The sequence below is a fragment of the Nannobrachium achirus genome (genome assembly GCF_963921795.1).
Source record: "Nannobrachium achirus genome assembly, chromosome: 2".
NCBI classification, from domain to species: domain Eukaryota; kingdom Metazoa; phylum Chordata; class Actinopteri; order Myctophiformes; family Myctophidae; genus Nannobrachium; species Nannobrachium achirus.
The window spans coordinates 44,842,618-44,862,739 of record NC_137811.1 but is presented as its reverse complement, the minus strand read 5'-3'; the positions used below and the strand labels follow the sequence as shown (position 1 = coordinate 44,862,739).

The 20,122-nt window shown below is 40.5% G+C and overlaps 1 protein-coding gene across 2 annotated transcripts in view; it reads right to left on the bottom strand.

Moving 5' to 3' along the window:
• The window catches only part of cdkal1 (CDK5 regulatory subunit associated protein 1-like 1), a 422,084-nt gene extending 404,908 nt beyond the window's left edge, over positions 1-17,176 (bottom strand). For both annotated transcript variants that reach the window (XR_013962583.1, XM_080738605.1), the window contains exons 1-3: positions 17,047-17,176; positions 10,972-11,135; positions 901-1,013 (exon numbers count right to left, since the gene is read on the bottom strand). Coding sequence is in view for 1 of the 2 variants with exons in the window: in XM_080738605.1 (XP_080594731.1) it covers positions 901-1,013; positions 10,972-11,129 (271 nt within the window). In the remaining variant the exon portion in view is untranslated. The remainder of the gene's footprint in view (positions 1-900; positions 1,014-10,971; positions 11,136-17,046) is intronic.
• Positions 17,177-20,122: the final 2,946 nt, after the last annotated feature.

Here is a 20,122-nt window from a genome sequence, read left to right as displayed (position 1 = left end):
GTTACTGCCTGAGTAAAGTATGGCTGCAACGCAATTACATGAAAAGAAGAATCACAATGTGCACACTGATTTGTAAATTAAACCATGCTGTAGAGTGTGTAGACTGTCTAACCCCACCCTGCCCTTTGAACAAATTCACATTAGTCGATATTCTACAGCAGTACAGAAATGTTTTGCTTATACAATTGCTTATATAATGTTGGCTAATTGTAAAAGTGGCAGATATTTGTGACAGAGTAGTGACAGCAGGGGATAGTCATTTCCCCTGCTGTCGTAAAATTAACTAATCTAAAAAGTCTCATCTATCCAACTTTTCACTAATCCAACAGACAGTCCACTAGTTGAAAGAAACTAGGCTTACATAGATCATTGATGCAGCAAGGCTGCCCCCTTGTGTTCATAAAGAATATTACCATGAACTCAACTCAGATTGAAGATAACACATAGGCCTGATTTGGACTTTGTTGGACACCTGTGTCGTGCAATGGAAATAGCAGACCAACAAGCTAGACCTACAATTTCACCAGGTCAATCATTCAGCCGTATTCCATTCATCCATATATCTAAATGTATTATGTCGGTTGTGTATCCTCTAGCCAGTGACACTGGCATCCAGTTGTCCAGCTACAAGTAAAGCATATCATATTGCAGCCTTCATTGTAAAAAAAAAAAAAAAAAAAAAACATTTACACTACTGATTGTATGTATCCATCTTTCCATTCATCCAGTCTATCTGTCTGTCTGTCTGTCTGTCTGTCTACAACTCTCCAACTCATATTGTGGGTACATCTGAGTTGTTGCCCACTCATTGGCCGACCTAGCCATCTATCTACCCATTACATCCAATGCTGCATTCACCCATGCATTTATCCTACTATCCATCCATGTACTATAACTTACCCGTCATCTTGTATCCACTGGCAGCCAGTTGTCCAGCCATGTATTCTCCATCTGAGTTGTTGTGACTGCAGCCCCATGTTTTCACCCAGATCTTCTGGGTGCCAGGGAGCACACTGTAACAAAAACACAGAAAGGTCATTGTTTCATCAGCTACTAATACGAAATATGTAATATCTGGAAGAGAGAAAAAAAAGGAAAAAAATATATATATTATATATATATATATATATATATATATATATATATATATATATATATATATATAGTAGTAGTAGCCTACTTCATATATTGTTTTTTTTCAAATATACAGTATATATTTATGGATTGGAAATCCGTTATTCGATTGGTTTTATGTAATATTCTAATATTTTAAATTATATTCTCAAGTAAACAGTTGTTTCTTACAGTTTTAACAGGTCTTACAGGTTAACTTTTTGTTTTCACCATTCTGGCAGGAATACACTTGGAAAATAATAATTAATTAATTTATTAATTAATAATAATTTAAACTCTGGCTGCTGGAGGGAATGTGGGGAGAGTAATGCGGATCACACCCATATATTCCTCACATGCCCCAAAATACAAACCTTCTGGTCAAGAGTCACACAAACAATAGAAAAAAATATTTGGGAGAGCTTTAAACTTACAAAATCACAATATACTCCTTGGAACACGTCCCCAAAGTCTGCAAAGTCGAGACTTATATCTTTTTTGGATCTTGAGAATTACAGCGCTCAAACAAATATCAAGGAGTTGGAAAAGTTTGGAACCTCCCAAGGTAGAGAAATGGTGGGAAAAAACAGAGGACATGTACCTTATGGAGAAGGTGACCTATAAAATTAATGGCAAAGAAAATGTTTTCGAAAAAAGGTGGGCCTCTTATGTCCTAAATAAGGGAAACATATCTATTTAATTTTTACTGTTGTTTTTTCCTTTTGTTTTGGTTTTTCCCTTTTTTTTTATTCAAACCTAAAGTATTCGAGATATAAATATTAATTTAAACTAGAAATACTGTTCCTTCGAAACAGTGTGGGCTCGCTTCCAACCCAACAAATAGGATACTTTAAGGTACTGTAAGGTACAGTACCTTACAGTATTGTACTGTACCTTACTATACTGTACTGCACCTTACTGTACTGTACTGTACTGTACTGTACTGTACTTTACTGTACTCTACTGTACCTTACTGTACTGTACTTTACCTTACTGTACTATACTATACTGTACTCTACTGTACCGTACTGTACCTTACTGTACTGTACTGTACTGTACTCTACTGTACCTTACTATACTGTACTTTACTGTACTCTACTGTACTTTACTGTACTCTACTGTACCTTACTGTACTTTACTGTACTCTACTGTACCTTACTGTACTGTACCTTACTGTACTGTACTTTACTGTACTCTACTGTACCTTACTGTACTGTACTGTACCTTACTGTACTATACTATACTGTACTCTACTGTACCGTACTGTACTTTACTGTATCTTACTATACTGTACTTTACTGTACTCTACTGTACTTTACTGTACTCTACTGTACTTTACTGTACTCTACTGTACCTTACTGTACTTTACTGTACTCTACTGTACCTTACTCTATTGTTTTGTACTTTACTGTACTGTACTCTACTATACCTTACTGTACTGTACCTTTCTGTACCTTACTGTACTTTACTGTACTCTACTGAACCTTACTGTACTTTTACTGTACTCTACTGAACCTTACTGTACTGTACATATTCTATGTGTTCTAGAGGTGTATATTGAGTGCATATACTGTAGGTTAACAATCCCAGATCACATCTGTCCTCCACTATGTCTATAACCAAGGCGTTCTTCTATGTGGCCACTCCAGACTGAGGAGTGGAGCATGACTTTTATTGTGTTTGTGGATCTGATTTGAAAATGCATTGGTTGTGATATCTCCCTGACAACCAACAACAACCACTAATACGGCTGAGTGTCCCTGCGGGTTCTAGGATATATACTGTAAATCCCATTGCCCGGGATCCTAAAACCTTATTCTTTTTAACTAAAATTTCTAAAACACTACAAAACATGTCTCAAAGACAAATACAAGCAAACGTCTCCACAGTAACACAGTAACAGTTGTTTGTGTGTGTGTGTGTGTGTGTGTGTGTGTGTGTGTGTGTGTGTGTGTGTGTGTGTGTGTGTGTGTGTGTGTGTGTGTGTGTGTGTGTGTGTGTGTGTGTGTGTGTGTGTGTGTGTGCGCGCGCGCGCGCATGCGTGCGTGTGCGTGCACATTGTAGATCAACTTCATAGCAGTATTAAGTGGTCCATCTATGTTTTTTTATTAATAATAAAATCTACAAAGTAACAAGTAACTGAAGCTGTCAAATGCTGTATTTATAGTAGAGTATATGTAACAAAAATGGAAAGTAGAGTAAAAGTACCTCAAAATTGTACTGTAGGTACAAGTACTTGTATATACTTGAGTAAATGTACTTGGTTACTTTGCAGCACCACAGAACAGCCAATGACAGACAGGCCTTTAATCACAGCTGTTTCAATCAGTAGAGTGGAGAGGGACATTTAGAGATATTTGTAGTTTTAACTCAGAATATATACATCACACAGCTTAGATATTTGGATCAAATCAGAGAGCAGACCTGTGTGAACGCAATGATATAAATAGCATATCTGAAGTGTGAATATTGCAGCCACAGCGCCTTAATATAAACATGGGTCCCTTTCCTCTGTCTCACTCTGTCCCCACTCACTAAACCCATTGGAAATGCATTGGGTGCTTAAAGTTAAACATTTTTATTTTTTTATAATTATTCTACAAAACATTTCAAAACAAGAAATACAAGCACACGTGTCCTCAGTAAGCTGAACACATAAAAATTTGAATGGTGTTGAAAGGTGTAAGCGTGTAGGAGATGAACCGCGCCAAAGTTTTGAGGAGATACTGACTGATAGATAAACAAATAAATAATGAAGATAACATACGTGTGCTCGCCTTCCAGGCGAGCCCACAACAATAGCAGTTTTTTCTTTGAAATGACAACAACTACATAACAAAGCCTCCCCTTTTTTCAGTTTTTCGTTTTTTCTTTTGTAATGTTTTTGTTTTCAGTTTGTGTGTGGGGGTGAGGGTCTGCACTTTAAAAAAAAACCTGGGCATTGTGCGGCCCGGGGGCCATATCAGCACTTTGGTTCACTCTGACCGGCCCTTGTAGGGTTAATGGCAAATTACTAAATAAACACATTTTCTAATTTTACCTCATGCATGTTTTTATACATTTTTTATTCACGTACATATGGACGCAATGCGTACATCAGAACGTTTGTATGTTGTCTCAATGACAAGCAGGTTGAGGTCAGACTGGTCTCAAGTCAAGACGACCTTCCTTACCTTACCCATAAAAAATGGCTAAAGTGGCTAAAAGAAGAAAAGTCAATGCCGATTGCCGGGTTTACAAAGAATAATTGGACTGCTGTGCTTATTTTTTGCGACCAAAGGTCGCAGTATACCATGAGAAATGTCGCAGCTTGTCTCCGTCTGTCTGTATGTCTGTGTCAGTCCTTCCTTCAGTCAGTCAGTCCACATTTTTACAGTCTATTGGTTCCCTCGTCACTGTGACATCACTTTGACATCATGCTCTGATGTCACTGTGATGTAGGGGAACCACTCTTAACAGAGTGGGTTTGCTGCTCTGACATCACGCTCTGGCTTCATGTCCCATTTATGCCCATATATTTTATGCCCATATATAGTCGACAATGTGATGTCAGAAAATGCCCATATATGGGCATTCCCAGATCACACTTTAAAAATTAATTACGTCCTTGTCCCTTCTATGCCCATATATGAAGATCCCTGTCCCGATGTCATCCATATTAACCCATTTAGTGCTCCAGACATGAAAGGATTAAAAGTCCAAGCTGCCGGCCGCCTGCTCCGTCCGCGGCCAGTCTCTTATTTTGAAGGCCGGAAGTAGATCGAGCTCACAATTCCTACTTGACGATCTTTACGATTCACCCGGAAGTAGTTCTGGTCCAGATGTAAACAGGAGTGGAAGATGGATCCCTTTATACTTTTGCTATTTTAGCGAGAATCCAATGCCATCCTTGGCATCAAAAGTGTTTTATGGAGAAAATGGACATTAAAGATGAGAAAGACCATTGGCTTCCATGTTATGGATGCACTATTGTGTGCACGTGGATGCGCGATGATGATGAAGCGGCGAGTCCACCCGTGCCAGCACTTTTCAACGGACGGTACGTAGCCCCTGCCAGCTTTACTGTATATACAGTAAATATCGCGCGTATACGCGCGATCGGCACTCTAGATACCTTTTAATATTTCGCGAGTATTCGCGGGATCGGTTACAAATGAGTTAAGGGCATATCTGGGAATGCCCATATTTGGTAATGCCCATAAATGGGTATGTTCTGCCAATCTCAACAGGCACTGTTGAGATTGAGTAACTGGTCCGATGTATATGGAGCCAGATCAGTCTCAATAATCATGAATGTGTGTCTCCAGTTTTGTAATTTGTGTGCCCACATTTTGAACTCACATGCCCAGATTTGAAACCCACAAGGTCAGATTCGTGTGTGTTTTGTATCTGTGATTTGTGTCTGTGTTTTGTGTTTGTGTTTTGTATTTGTGATTTGTATCTGTGTTTTGTATCTGTGTTTTGTATTTGTGTTTTGTATTTTTGATTTGTATCTGTGATTCTGTGATTTGTATCTGTGTTTTGTATCTGTGTTTTGTATCTGTGTTTTGTATTTGTGTTTTGTATTTGTGATTTGTATCTGTGATTTGTATCTGTGATTTGTATTATTATTTGTTATTTCTTGCATCTCTGATTTTTATCTGTGATTCAAATCCACAAAATACAAACACAAAACACAGATACAAAACACAGATAAAAATCACAGATACAAATCACAAATACAAAACACAAACACAAAACACAAATCACGGATACAAATCTTTTTGAGACTCTTCTGACTGTGGGCGTAGACAAACGTCATCATTGGCTGAGGAACCCAATTCCTCAGCCAATCACACCTTTTGCCTCCTCCCATTGGCATGGTTGCCATGTTTGCTAAAAGTAAGTTATCTGGACTTTCTTATCTATAAGTTCAGCTATACATGAATATATCCATACCATATCTTGTCTTACACAATCAGTCAATGGTGAATGGACTAATTGCGACCGTCAGGTCGCAGTTACTATCAAAACCTCGACCAGGTGTCCGTCTGTCAGTCTGTCAGTCTGTCTGTCAGTCAGTCCGTCAGTCTGTCACACATCACACTTTTGCCCTGCTCATATCTCCGCAAACGTTGCACCGATCCATGCCAAATTTTGCACACACTCCTTACCTGCCAAACCACAACCTCAATTATCACATGGCCCTCTTTTAGCGCCACTATGAGGCCGATTCCTGCAGAACCCATATTTTGGACACTGCGCCTACAATTTTTGCCCTAAAATCACGCAAGTCGGTACACAGTATGTACTCATCTCATCAACATGGATCTGTCCCATTTAGCGCCACCTTCAGGCCGATTTTTTAAAACACATTTTTGGACATTACTCCTACAGATTCTGCCCTAAAATCCCGCAAATCGCTACACAGTATGTCTACACTCATGTCATCAACATGGATCTGTCCCATATAGCGCCACCATCAGGCTGATTTTTTAAACACATTTTTGGACACTGCTCCTACAAATTTTGCCCTAAAATCACACAAATCGGTACACACTTGCTCTACACTCATGTCATCAACATGGATCTGTCCCATTTAGCGCCACCTTCAGGACGATTTTTTAAAACACATTTTTGGACACTGCTCCTACACATTTTGCCCTAAAATCACACAAATCACTACACACTTGCTCTAAACTCATGTCATCAACATGGATCTGTCCCATTTAGCGCCACCTTCAGGACGATTTTTTAAAACACATTTTTGGACACTGCTCCTACACATTTTGCCCTAAAATCACACAAATCACTACACACTTGCTCTAAACTCATGTCATCAACATGGATCTGTCCCATTTAGTGCCACCTTCAGCCCGATTTTTTCAAACACATTTTTGGACACTACTCCTACAGATTTTGCCCTAAAATCACGCAAATCGCTACACAGTATATCTACACTCATATCATCAACATGGATCTGTCCCATATAGCGCCACCATCTGGCCGATTTTTTCAAACACATTTTTGGACACTGCTCCTACAGATTTTGCCCTAAAATCATGCAAATCGGTACACAGTATGTCTACACTCATCTCATCAACATGGATCTGTCCCATATAGTGCCACTATCAGGCCGATTTTTTTCAAACACATTTTTGGACACTGAGCTCCTACACATTTTGGCCTAAAATCACACTGCGACCTGACGGTCGCTTATTTTCCGATTAGGGAGTCTTACTGGTACATTATTTTTATGTACTAAATACATATGCACACAGACGTTGTAGAGGCTATATGCAGATAACTCTTATGGGCCGCTGCTGCGCTCCCGTTTCGGTGGCAGCAATGATAGTGGCTATACAGTATTCATATTTGATTTGTTTTTTCAAGGGGCCCCACCATGTTTTTCAAAATATATATCTTTTATTCAGGTTTTAGCCTTAAAACAACCACTCGCATATTTAAATGTCATGTTCTGTCTGTCTGTAATTCCAAGCAGTTTCAAATGCACTATCAAAATGTCCTTTGTTGGCAACGGGGCACTGTCTTTGGGCTAAAATTGGAACGATACAGAGAAGATTAGCATAATGAAGGCACCATGCTAATCTTCTCTGTATCGTTCCAATTTTATCACCACTTTACCCAAAAAGTGTCCAAAAATGTGTTTGAAAAAATCTGCCAGATGGTGGCGCTATATGGGACGGATCCATGTTGATGACATAAGTGTAGACATAATGTTAGCGATTTGCGTGATTTTTAGGGCAAAATCTGTAGGAGTAGTGTCCAAAAATGTGTTTTAAAAAATCGGCCTGAAGGTGGCGCTAAATGGGACAGATCCATGTTGATGACATGAGTTTAGAGCAAGTGTGTACCGATTTGTGTGATTTCAGGGCAGAATTTGTAGGAGCAGTGTCCAAAAATGTGTTTGAAAAAATCGGCCTGATGGTGGCGCTATATGGGACAGATCCATGTTGATGACATGAGTGTAGACATACTGTGTAGCGATTTGCGTGATTTTAGGGCAAAATCTGTAGGAGTAGTGTCCAAAAATGTGTTTGAAAAAATCGGCCAGATGGTGGCGCTATATGGGACAGATCCATGTTGATGATATGAGTGTAGACATACTGTGTAGCGATTTGCGTGATTTTAGGGAAAAATCTGTAGGAGTAGTGTCCAAAAATGTGTTTGAAAAAATCGTCCTGAAGGTGGCGTTAAATGGGACAGATCCATGTTGATGACATGAGTGTAGAGCAAGTGTGTACCGATTTGTGTGATTTTAGGGCAAAATTTGTAGGAGCATTGTCCAAAAATGTGTTTGAAAAAATCGGCCTGATGGTGGCGCTATATGGGACAGATCCATGTTGATGACATGAGTGTAGACATACTGTGTAGCGATTTGCGTGATTTTAGGGCAAAATCTGTAGGAGTAGGGGCGGCATAGCTCAGGGGTAGAGAAACTGGTATTAGAGCACGAAGGGTATAAATCCCGAAGGGTTCCCAGTTCGAATCCGGGCTCCCCCTGAGTTAATGTCGAAGGGTCCTTGGGCAAGACTCTGAACCCCTAATTGCCTCCGGTGAGTAGGTTGGTGCCTTGCATGGCTTCCTCCGCCACCGGTGTATGAATGTGTGTGTGAATGGGTGAATGTAATGCACAATCTATGTAAAGCGCTTTGGATTAAAAGCGCTATATAAATGCACCATTTACCATTTACCAGAGTAGTGTCCAAAAACGTGTTTTAAAAAATCGTCCTGAAGGTGGCGCTAAATGGGACAGATCCATGTTGATGACGTGAGTGTAGAGCAAGTGTGTACCGATTTGTGTGATTTGAGGGCAAAATTTGTAGGAGCAGTGTCCAAAAATGTGTTTGAAAAAATCGGCCTGATGGTGGCGCTATATGGGACAGATCCATGTTGATGACGCGTCATTTGGAATTGCACACGATTTCTGGGCAAACCCCGCCCATGGAAGCTTTTGATTGGCTGAACTGGCGCTAGGGAGCGCTCCTTTTTGTCCGCTTGGACCGCACGGAGGTGCACGGTGCGTTTATCGTGCGCTTGCCCAGGCCGTAAAAATATAACGATTGCATTCACCACGGCTTCGTAACTCGCGCGGCCGGCCCTGAGTGTAGACATGAGTGTAGACATACTGTGTAGTGATTTGCGTGATTTTAGGGCAAAATCTGTAGGAGTAGTGTCCAAAAATGTGTTTTAAAAAATCGGCCTGAAGGTGGCGCTAAATGGGACAGATCCATGTTGATGAGATGAGTGTAGACATACTGTGTACCGACTTGCGTGATTTTAGGGCAAAAATTGTAGGCGCAGTGTCCAAAATATGGGTTCTGCAGGAATCGGCCTCATAGTGGCGCTAAAAGAGGGCCATGTGATAATTGAGGTTGTGGTTTGGCAGGCAAGGAGTGTGTGCAAAATTTGGCATGGATCGGTGCAACGTTTGCGGAGATATGAGCAGGGCAAAAGTGTGACGTGTGACAGACTGACGGACTGACTGACAGACAGACTGACAGACTGACAGACAGACACCTGGTTGAGGTTTTGATAGTAACTGCGACCTGACGGTCACAATTAGTCCATTCACCATTGACTGATTGTGTAAGACAAGATATGGTATGGATATATTCATGTATAGCTGAACTTATAGATAAGAAAGTCCAGATAACTTACTTTTAGCAAACATGGCAACCATGCCAATGGGAGGAGGCAAAAGGTGTGATTGGCTGAGGAATTGGGTTCCTCAGCCAATGATGACGTTTGTCTACGCCCACAGTCAGAAGAGTCTCAAAAAGATTTGTATCCGTGATTTGTGTTTTGTGTTTGTGTTTTGTATTTGTGATTTGTATCTGTGATTTGTATCTGTGTTTTGTATATGTGTTTTGTGTTTGTATTTTGTGGATTTGAATCACAGATAAAAATCAGAGATGCAAATAACAAATAATAATACAAATCACAGATACAAATCACAGATACAAAACACAAATACAAAACACAGATACAAATAACAAATACAAAACACAAATACAAAACACAGAATCACAGATACAAATCAAAAATACAAAACACAAATACAAAACACAGATACAAAACACAGATACAAATCACAAATACAAAACACAAACACAAAACACAGACACAAATCACAGATACAAAACACACACAAATCTGACCTTGTGGGTTTCAAATCTGGGCATGTGAGTTCAAAATGTGGGCACACAAATTACAAAACTGGAGACACACATTCATGATTATTGAGACTGATCTGGCTCCATAGATGTACATCACTTGCCAGATATAGCCAATAATTGGCCCTTTAGGGCAAGGTCGCATGTCGCCCTGAGGCGTCTTATTAGTTTACTGAAGTCGGAGGTAAAGACGTGCGTTTAGTTTGCAGGGAGGACATCTTGCGGGGAGCACTGCCTTTTGGCCCGGCCCTCCACAATATATTGTCTGTTGTTCATGTGGCCCCATGGAAAAAAATAATTGCCCACCCCTGACCTGGAGGGACAACAGTGGGTGACTTACATCCCACAGCCTGGATACACAATTGCTCTGCAATCTGAAGTTAAAGCAATCCAGCAGGACAAGATCCAAGTTTAGAAGAACATACACACGTGACAGTTAAGGCGACCTAGCATGATGTGATGCACCAGCCAGGTCACATAATTAAACTCGCCAAGATACCAGCATTAAATTAAAACATTAAGAATCCAATTGATAAACTACAGAAGATTGAACAGCAACGGTGTGACTTTGTGTTCTGGGATCTCATGTGATTCCTTCAAAAAATGTATAACACATGTACTTCCTGGTGTTCCTGCAAAAATGTGATTAACCAGGAGCTGGAGCAGTAGCTTAGTACTGTACCTGTCAGTTTGTAATTCCTCATTCATCAGCTGTTCTTTTCTCTTCCTGGCCCTGGGTACGACACTTTTCCGAGCAGACTGTCTCTCCTGGGGGGTGGGATCATTGGCAGACACTATGTCCTCAATGTCCTCAATGAGAGAGTCACAGGCTGATGGCATGGCGATCTGTCAAGACATAGAAACAGAAAGAAAAGAGTTCCGTTCACACCAAGCACTGTCTTTAACTATAACTATAACTGATAAGAACCTTGGCGTTGTCCTGGACAGCCAGCTCTCATTCAAGGCACACATTGCATCAGTCACCCGATCCTGTAGGTTCACACACTATAACATCCGTAGGATCAGACCCTTACTCACCCAGGAGTCAGCCCAGCTCCTCATCCAGACATCAGTCATTTCAGAACTCGACTACTGTAACTCTTTCCTCACTGGCCTCCCGGCATGTGCACTTAAGGAGAATTCCGGTCTAAATGGCTTTCTTACCTTGTTTAGTAATTTGTCTCCAAAAATGCTATACTAGTGGAGATGTACTGCATGTAGGATCCCAAATCCCACCCCTAGACTGTGTCCTGGCAGGTGGTTCAGTGGGTTGGAACCAACACCATGCATGACATGTGTTTGACTTGTCCAATGGCATAGTATCTATTGTGTCACGTTACGTATATTTAAAAGCGTTTTAAATATATGTATTATTATTTTCGCTCTCTCTTGACAATAAACAAAATAATAATCAGCCAACATTACCAGAGGTGGAAGTACTCACGTGTTTTACTTAAAGGAGTCATCCAGACCAAAACACATATAGGGTTAAATCTGTCTTTTATCATACCCCTTTATACCTGCTTTATTCCATTTTTTTCATAGCTGCCCCTGTTGCTAGATTTCAGCTGCCCCTGTTGCTAGATTTCGCAGGCCCTCTCATAACTAACAGAGTGTATAGCCTTTATACTAGTGCGGTTATTTCTTCAGCTTCAAAGTTAGTATTTTTTTATTGGATTGTGTTTACACAACGTCCTGAGACCAACCAAACCGCTGTTTTGACCTCACAGGCACCCTTACTTGTCAAACCGACCCCTCCCTCCCCTCCCTTTCTAGCCTCTCCTCTCCCTGCTCTGGTGCAGAGCAGAAGCCGTTTGACAAGTAAGGGTGCCTGTGAGGTCAAAACAGCGGTTTGGTTGGTCTCAGGACGTTGTGTAAACACAATCCAATAAAAAAATACTAACTTTGAAGCTGAAGAAATAACCGCACTAGTATAAAGGCTATACACTCTGTTAGTTATGAGAAGGCCCGCAAAATCTAGCAACAGGGGCAGCCGAAATCTAGCAACAGGGGCAGCTATGAAAAAAATCGACTAAAGCAGGTATAAAGGGGTATGATAAAAGACAGATTTAACCCTTTATGTGTTTTGGTCTGGATGACTCCTTTAAGTAAAAGCATCAATACTGCAAAGTATAAATTAACACTATTACAAGTAAAAATCCAGAATTCAAAATGGATTTAAGTAAAAGTGTATTGGTATCAAAATGTACTTAAAGTACAAGAAGAGAGAGAACAGAAAATACTCAGAACGTCCCATTTCACAAGTTTCAAATATATATAAATATATATGGCCGAAATGAATAGGGATGAAGTGGTTAATGTATGTTTTGTAATAATAATTAATCTACAAAATAACTAGTAACTAAAGTTGTCAAATAAATGTAGTGGAGTAAAAGTACAATATTTGCCTCCGAGATGTAGTGGAGTAGAAGTAGAAGTATTGGAAATTAAAGTACTACAAATAACTAAAAATTGGTACAGTACTTGAGTAAATATACTTACTTTACACCACTGGTCAACATAGCACCAGTAAGACTCCCTAATCGGGAGATAAGCGACCGTTGGTCGCTTATCTCCACAAATAGGCCAAAAGTTTGTTTTACCAATTATCAAGACATACGGGCAGTTGACAGTTTGCCATGGTTACTCATTGAAGTTGAATCTCCATATATGGAGATAACCTACGCATCACACTAAGTCTGACCTCACCAGCCCATATTTGGGCATGAGCAACTTATGTCTCCATATATGGAGATATGATGACATCACACAGTCCTCAGCCGATGATGTGGCGTGATGTCATACAATACACAAACGAGCCCTACAGTATAAAGGGGCAATTCTTGCCAGGAAAGAAGCATTTCTTCGACTCAGACCTTATCGCCAGGGTTGGCTTATAGCAGCTGTCGGTAGGACCATATATGGATTCTGTTAGTGTGGATCTCCTAACAGGGCATCATCTGGGATACAATCCCTTTTATGTCCATATATGGAGATCCCTAACAGAATCCCTTTCATGCCCATATATGGAGATCCCTAACAGAATCCCTTTTATGCCCATATATGGAGATCCCTAACAGCATCCCTTTTATGCCCATATATGGAGATCACTAACAGCTAACAGAATCCCTTTTATGCCCATATATGGAGATCCCTAACAGAATCCCTTTTATGCCCATATATGGAGATCCCTAACAGAATCCCTTTTATGCCCATATATGGAGATCCCTAACAGAATCCCTTTTATGCCCATATATGGAGATCCCTAACAGAATCCCTTTTATGCCCAGTTGGTTGCTAGGGTAAAAAAACATGGTTGCTATGGTAAACAGTTGGTTGCTAGGGTAAACAGTTGGTTGCTAGGGTAAAACCATGGTTGCTAAGGTGGTTGCTAACGTACACTAACAGACCAGCAACAACAGACTGTTGCCACAGCAACGTACACAAAGGTTTGTGTACACATGTGGTGCAAGGGTTGACACTAAGGTCTCAGAGGCACTTGCCCATCGGGCAAGTACAGGTCATGTTCTACTTGCCCGAAGGTAATGCCCATTTGCCCGAAAAGTAAATCGTCCATTATAAAATGATAGGTACGATTTTAACTCATTTAGTGCCACCCCTTTCACCACTAGAGGGCGCCCAGTGGCCAGAGAAAATCCCATAGAGATATGCTGGTATATGCAGAAGCCCTGCAGCCATGACTTGCCTGAACACTTTCCTTTGTGCATGACTGCATGTACAGGAAGAGGATGAAGTTAGCTTGAAGTTAGCTATTGGCTACCAAGCATTTTAGAAGCCTTATTTTCGTCAACTTAGCCATGATTAAACCTTGCACACCTCATGCATGGGAAAAAAACAGAGAAGAATGAGCTCTGAAAAATCCAATGCAATCCTGGATTGCATTGGAGTGGATTTGTGCAGTTTGTTCACAGCTTTCAAACAAAAAAATCCGATTGGAAATCCGTTCAGGCATTCTTGAGATAATCGCCCTTATGTTTTACATGTAATGTAAACAAAAATGGCTGCCCTGTATGTTAGATGGGGTTGTATGGGGGTGGAACATGCAAAATCGCGATTGAAATCATGTTCACCAGATTTGATGGGGTCCAAAAAAAAAAAAAAAAAATTCAAAAAAAAAATTTTCAAAAAAAAAAAAATTTTTTTTTTTTTTTTTTTTTTTATCCCGAACTTGTTCGGGATAGGCACCCTGTGATACGATCATATATCCCGAACTAATTCGGGATAGGCACTCAATGAGTTAATTACCGCTCAATTTAACACGTATTTCTTTACTTTCTGGGGCTTTGCGATAAAATGTCATACCTCAATACCTCCAAATCCAAATTCCAAATGCTTTAGCTATGATTGAATATGTCTATGGTTTCACACTTGTTATTTTATATTTTTAAATGTAGCAACAGTAAAAACAGCACATTATAGGTAAATAGTGCTCTTATTTTACATTCCACAGGACACAGCACAATGGCCACGTTCAGGTGTTTAGACAGATATCTCGTGTTGTGTTTATAGACATTTGTGTCCCCTCTCAAATGAGCACTTGCCCTGTCGGGCAACCTGAAAGCCAACTTCACCTGCCCTGACGTTTTATTTACCTGCCGGGGGCAGGTGGGCAAGCCTTATGCTCTGTCCACACCGGCGAATTGGCGAAAGCGACGTGAATAAGCGAACAAAAAAGGCGAAGAATTCGCCATTCGCCCTTTTCCATACACACCAAAAAGCGACGCGAATATGCGTATAATATTCGCTTAATTCGCCTAAAAACGAGGGGGCGATATCTGCCTGCAGCCCTGCATAGCCACAGGAGAAAGGAGAAGAAAGGACAGAGAGGAGAGAGGAGAACGGAGACAGGGAAACAAATAAAACAATGGAAACTACATCCTCAAGTGATGATGAGACCTGGCCGTGGCTGTTACCTATTAAATAAGAAAAAGAACAGAAGAGACAAGTGACAACACGCGTTCTCCGTTCCCCCTCCCCTCAGCTCCGGCCGGGGGCAGAGTAGACAGGGTCGGTCAGTGTTTTATCATAGCCGGTCGGAATGGCCGCATCACCCTCGGAATAAGGGGCTGTCAATCATTGTGTATTACCCGAGAGGACCCAAGAGGACCCGTAGCCTACTGTGTGTGTACTTTCTACTTTTTATGCAAACTGTAAAGCAATCAATCAATGTGTGTGTGTGCGCTGGCGTGCGCTATAAGGAACGAACTACTGGAGTTCCGTGTGTGCTGTGTTTAGGCTGGCCTGACCTAGGATCATGGTCTGTTAGCCGTGAGGCAGCGAGATGAATGGCTGTGTAACAGTGAGATGATAATGCTGGTCTAGGATCAGTTTAACAGCAGGGGGAAAAGATCAATTGGTGCGTGCGTAATGCATGCGTGATGCGTAGCCTGCTGCCAGGATGATGAGAAAGCAGCCGCGACCGCGTACAAGTTAAACCATGACTTACCTCTCTGTAGTTAGAAAATAGCCTAAAAGTATTCCTTTTAATCTCTGGCTTTTGTTTCGATCTTAATAATATAGATTCCTTGGTAGCCTTCTTCTGCCTGTCAATCAGTTAACAGCGCACGCTGCACGGCTGCAGTGAGTTACATGAAAGAGGGTTTTAATAATGATTAAATGGTCGGGTCTCTCGGAAATAAAAGGATTTCGGGACAACATGTCACGGGTTTCGGTCTGTAAAAAAAGAAAGTCAGTGTAAAGTAACTAAAAGTAGCCTACATTTACTTGAGTAGCCTGTACTTGTAGATGAGTCCAATTTCCAGTAGCCTACTTTCCTTCTACTCCACTACACTTCGGATCCTTTTGTATTTAATACCCAGCGATTTATTTTAAAACATTAGTCTTTTTGTAGTTATAAATTAGCCTAAAACATACCATATGCTTTTACCAGTAATACATTCGAGTAGTTTTTACAAGCTGCTTGTAACAAGCAGCCACGCTGCCACACAGAAAGAGACACGGAAAAGGAGAAAAACACCGTTCCCCTCGGCCTCAATGTAACGTAAAGGTCCCTCCACCATTCTCTCTCTCTCTCTCTTGAAATAGGGTAGAGTGAGCTTACTTTGATACAGAGAGAGAGAGGAATTCGCCTTTGAACGTTCGCTAAATTCGACACAAGGCCCAGGGCGAATAAAAAACAGACGCCTTTTCGCTTTTTCGAAATTCGCGTTTGGTGTGGATGCTTCCATTGACTTTATAAGGTTTTTAAAAAAAGGCGAATTATACGCTAATTCGCTATTCGCCAATTCGCCCTCTGTGTGTACGAACCTTTAGTGTCAATGCCTGTGGTGTGATGTCATACTGAAGATATATGACATAACACCATACACAAACAGACGTGTGACGTGTGACGGACGGACGGACGGCCGGTGGAGGTTTTGGTAGTAAACTGCTCCCTAACGGTCGCAATAATTTCAGAGAAAATGCAGCATAACTGAGAATACTGTAGCCTACTTGTTTTGATGGTCAACGTTGTACATTACTAGCTTGGAAAGAAAATTACCACTCAACAAACGTAACGAGAAGAGTACAATGTATCTGCTAGCTTAGCAACCTCCGAAGTGGATGACATGTTATTATTAAATACAACAACCTGACACTACATAAATAACTAGTTTATAGTGGTTAGTTATTATGGAGCTAACTAGCTACTGCTAGCTTGGTGGCGAGGCTTCTATGACCCACGTGGGTCTGTTTTGGCCAAGCAGACACGCGACAAACTGTATTAGGTCCTCACCTGTGTTGTAATATGATTATTATTGCCGTCGATAAGGAATTCCGGTGTAAAGTTGTTTCCGAAATGGGTTAAACTTGAGGTTTCCACTAGCAAAACACTGTTGTTATGACTCTCAGTACGCCATACTTGTTTGAAGCGACGGGAAGGGAAACGGGACAAACAGAGCAGAGCACGTGTTGGTTCTGTACTATGCTGGTGTGATCCAGGGGTCTTCAACGTTTTCAGGCCAAGGAAGGACCCCTTAGTTGAGACAGAGATGAAGCAGGGACCCCCACAACCTGTTCATTGATTCCATATAGTTTCGTTTGACAGCACAATCATCAGTGTATTTTAGTCCGGGAAAAATGGAGGTGAACGTGGATTCGCCTGTAAAAGTTTTTTTCTCAACTGATTCTTGTAGCTTGGGGTCACCTCTTAAGGATTCAAGAGGATGACCAGTGATATCCATTGAGCATTTTTTATTATTAACCCCTTAATGCCTGAAACATGGGCTCCCATTGACTTTCTATACAGGAGGAAAATACCCAGAAAAAGATTATTTTTCGGGGTATTTAAGGAGGATCTGAGGGGTCTAACTAGGGGTTTGTCATGATGCTGAATCCATTGCAGGCATTTGTTTTGCACAAAAAACATTCCGTGGGCTAGAAATAGCCTCAGAAAACAATACACGTATGGGTGAGTATTCATGTTAGTCGGAGGACTTAGGGTTTTTTTTTCTCGTGCTAATCAGTCTAAAAGTGCAAAATTTTGCACAGATGTAGCTCAGGGCTTGCTCTAATGATTTAGCTAGGACGCCCGAGTCTGCGACATTCGGGGTCGCCACAGCGGCTAAATCAAGTTGGGCTCCCATCGACTTTAGTGATGAAAAGTGATGAGTCATCACTTTTCAGAGTTTTGTGGGTGTTGTGGTGACCCCGAAGGTCGCCGACCTAGCTAAATCATTAGAGCATACCCTGAGCTACATCTGTGCAAACTTTTGCACTTTTAGACTGATTAGCACGAGAAAAAAAACCCTAAGGCCTCCGACTAACATGAATACTCACCCATACGTGTATTGTTTTCTGAGGCTATTTCTAGCCCACGGAATGTTTTTTGTGCAAAACAAATGCCTGCAATGGATTCAGCATCATGACAAACCCCTAGTTAGACCCCTCAGATCATCCTTAAATACCCCGAAAAATGATCTTTTTCTGGGCATTTTCCTCCTGTATAGAAAGTCAATGGGAGCCCATGTTTCAGGCATTAAGGGGTTAATAATAAAAAATGCTCAATGGATATCACTGGGCATCCTCTTGAATCCTTAAGAGGTGACCCCAAGCTACAAGAATCAGTTGAGAAAAAAACTTTTACAGGCGAATCCACGTTCAGCCAAAAATCACCCTTTTTTCCCGGACTATTTTGGATTCATGTCAATTTGTGTTTTCAGATATTTAACCACTTGAACTGTCAATACTAAACCCCTTTGCCTAAAATAGCAGATCTACAAGCATACCAAGCATAAAACAGCTCTCACCTTGAGGTGTTGTAAGCTTGTAGATTTGCTATTTTTGGCTAAAGTTCTCAGGAAAAGAATTTGGAGGACCCCCTAGGGGGCCCGGACCCCCTGTTGAAGACCCCTGGTATGATCAGTAGAAGGCTCACTGTGTGATTAATAGTTTAATATTATGTATAGTGTTGTTAAATAGATCTATATTATGATAGTTATCATTGCTAGTCTAGTCAGTGTTTGTTCAGTAACAGGGGGTCTACCAGAAAAGAATACACAGACTGATTTTCAAGGGGCCCCATACATCTTGTTAAAAAAAACATACAAAGCTGTGCCCATAAGCCTGGTAATTAATCAAATAAATAATTTGACTTATATTTACAGTATATTGCCTTTATTCAAGTTTTCAATTACAAACATCCAGAGTAAAAAAAAAGGGGGGGAAAAAAAGTATTCATAAATCCCATCAACAAATGCATCTCAAGTATTTCTCATTCAAATGTCATAAAGAAGAGAAATTTATAATTAAACACCACTCATCAAAAACATCAAATTTATTGTCCCAAACATTCAACACCACTGCCTTCATCCATGCATTCATATAACAAATCATGGTAACACTTTAGATTCTAGCTGAATTTCATATAACCGCAGTGCAATTAAACAGTTTGTATGTTTCTGTTTAATTGCACCGTTGTTAATGAAAAAAAGCTATGTGACTGACAGTTACCCAAACCCAACACGCATTTTCTAGAGAATCATTCGTAGCAAGACTGGCTTCAGCGGTGCATTGAAATCAACATTTCATTATTAACACAAGGAAAGTTATTGTCTTTCCAAAATCTTAACTTCAGTCAAGTAACATTGGATAAAACACTGACCAGCTTCTGGTCAGCAGAAATACATGGAGAAAAAGAAAATGTGTCCTTGGTATTAATCAAGGGTAATACATATAGTTGTGTGCCAGTGTCACACATTGAAAATTGCCATCTGTGATATTGTAGATCTGCCATTTTCAGCTCATGACACAGGCGCAGAACCAAGAACTGTATAACGCAGGCATTAGGAGTCGCAGAATTGTTAGTAGACCAAAGTGGGGGAAACAATTTGGAGCTCTCTATAAATACATATAAACAATAACATAAATATGAAAAAAAAAAAAAGAATATGCCTAACAGGGAAAACGATATGTTCTGTAAGCCTCAGGCTTTCTGTTGACAGAGGCCACATTTTAACTGTGCAATAGTTACAGGTACAAATCCAACACTGAAGGTCATCTTCAGTGATTATATGTAGGAGAAATTACAAACCATGTTTCACCTTCAACTGAACGAGCAATATGAACATATTTGAATTATATATATATTATGTAGCATGTAGATGGTGTTAAAGGACCATTTCCACACAGCTATGGAATAAACCATTTCAAAAACTCGATGACTTGAGGAAGAAAAAAAGTTAACTCATGCAAAAACAGCAACGCTTAAACATTTCTCCACCACCTCCCAACAAATGTGCAGTTATCCAATAACATTCAAATTTAAGAGTGAACAGCATACACTGGTTTAAGAACACAAGCATAATTATTCC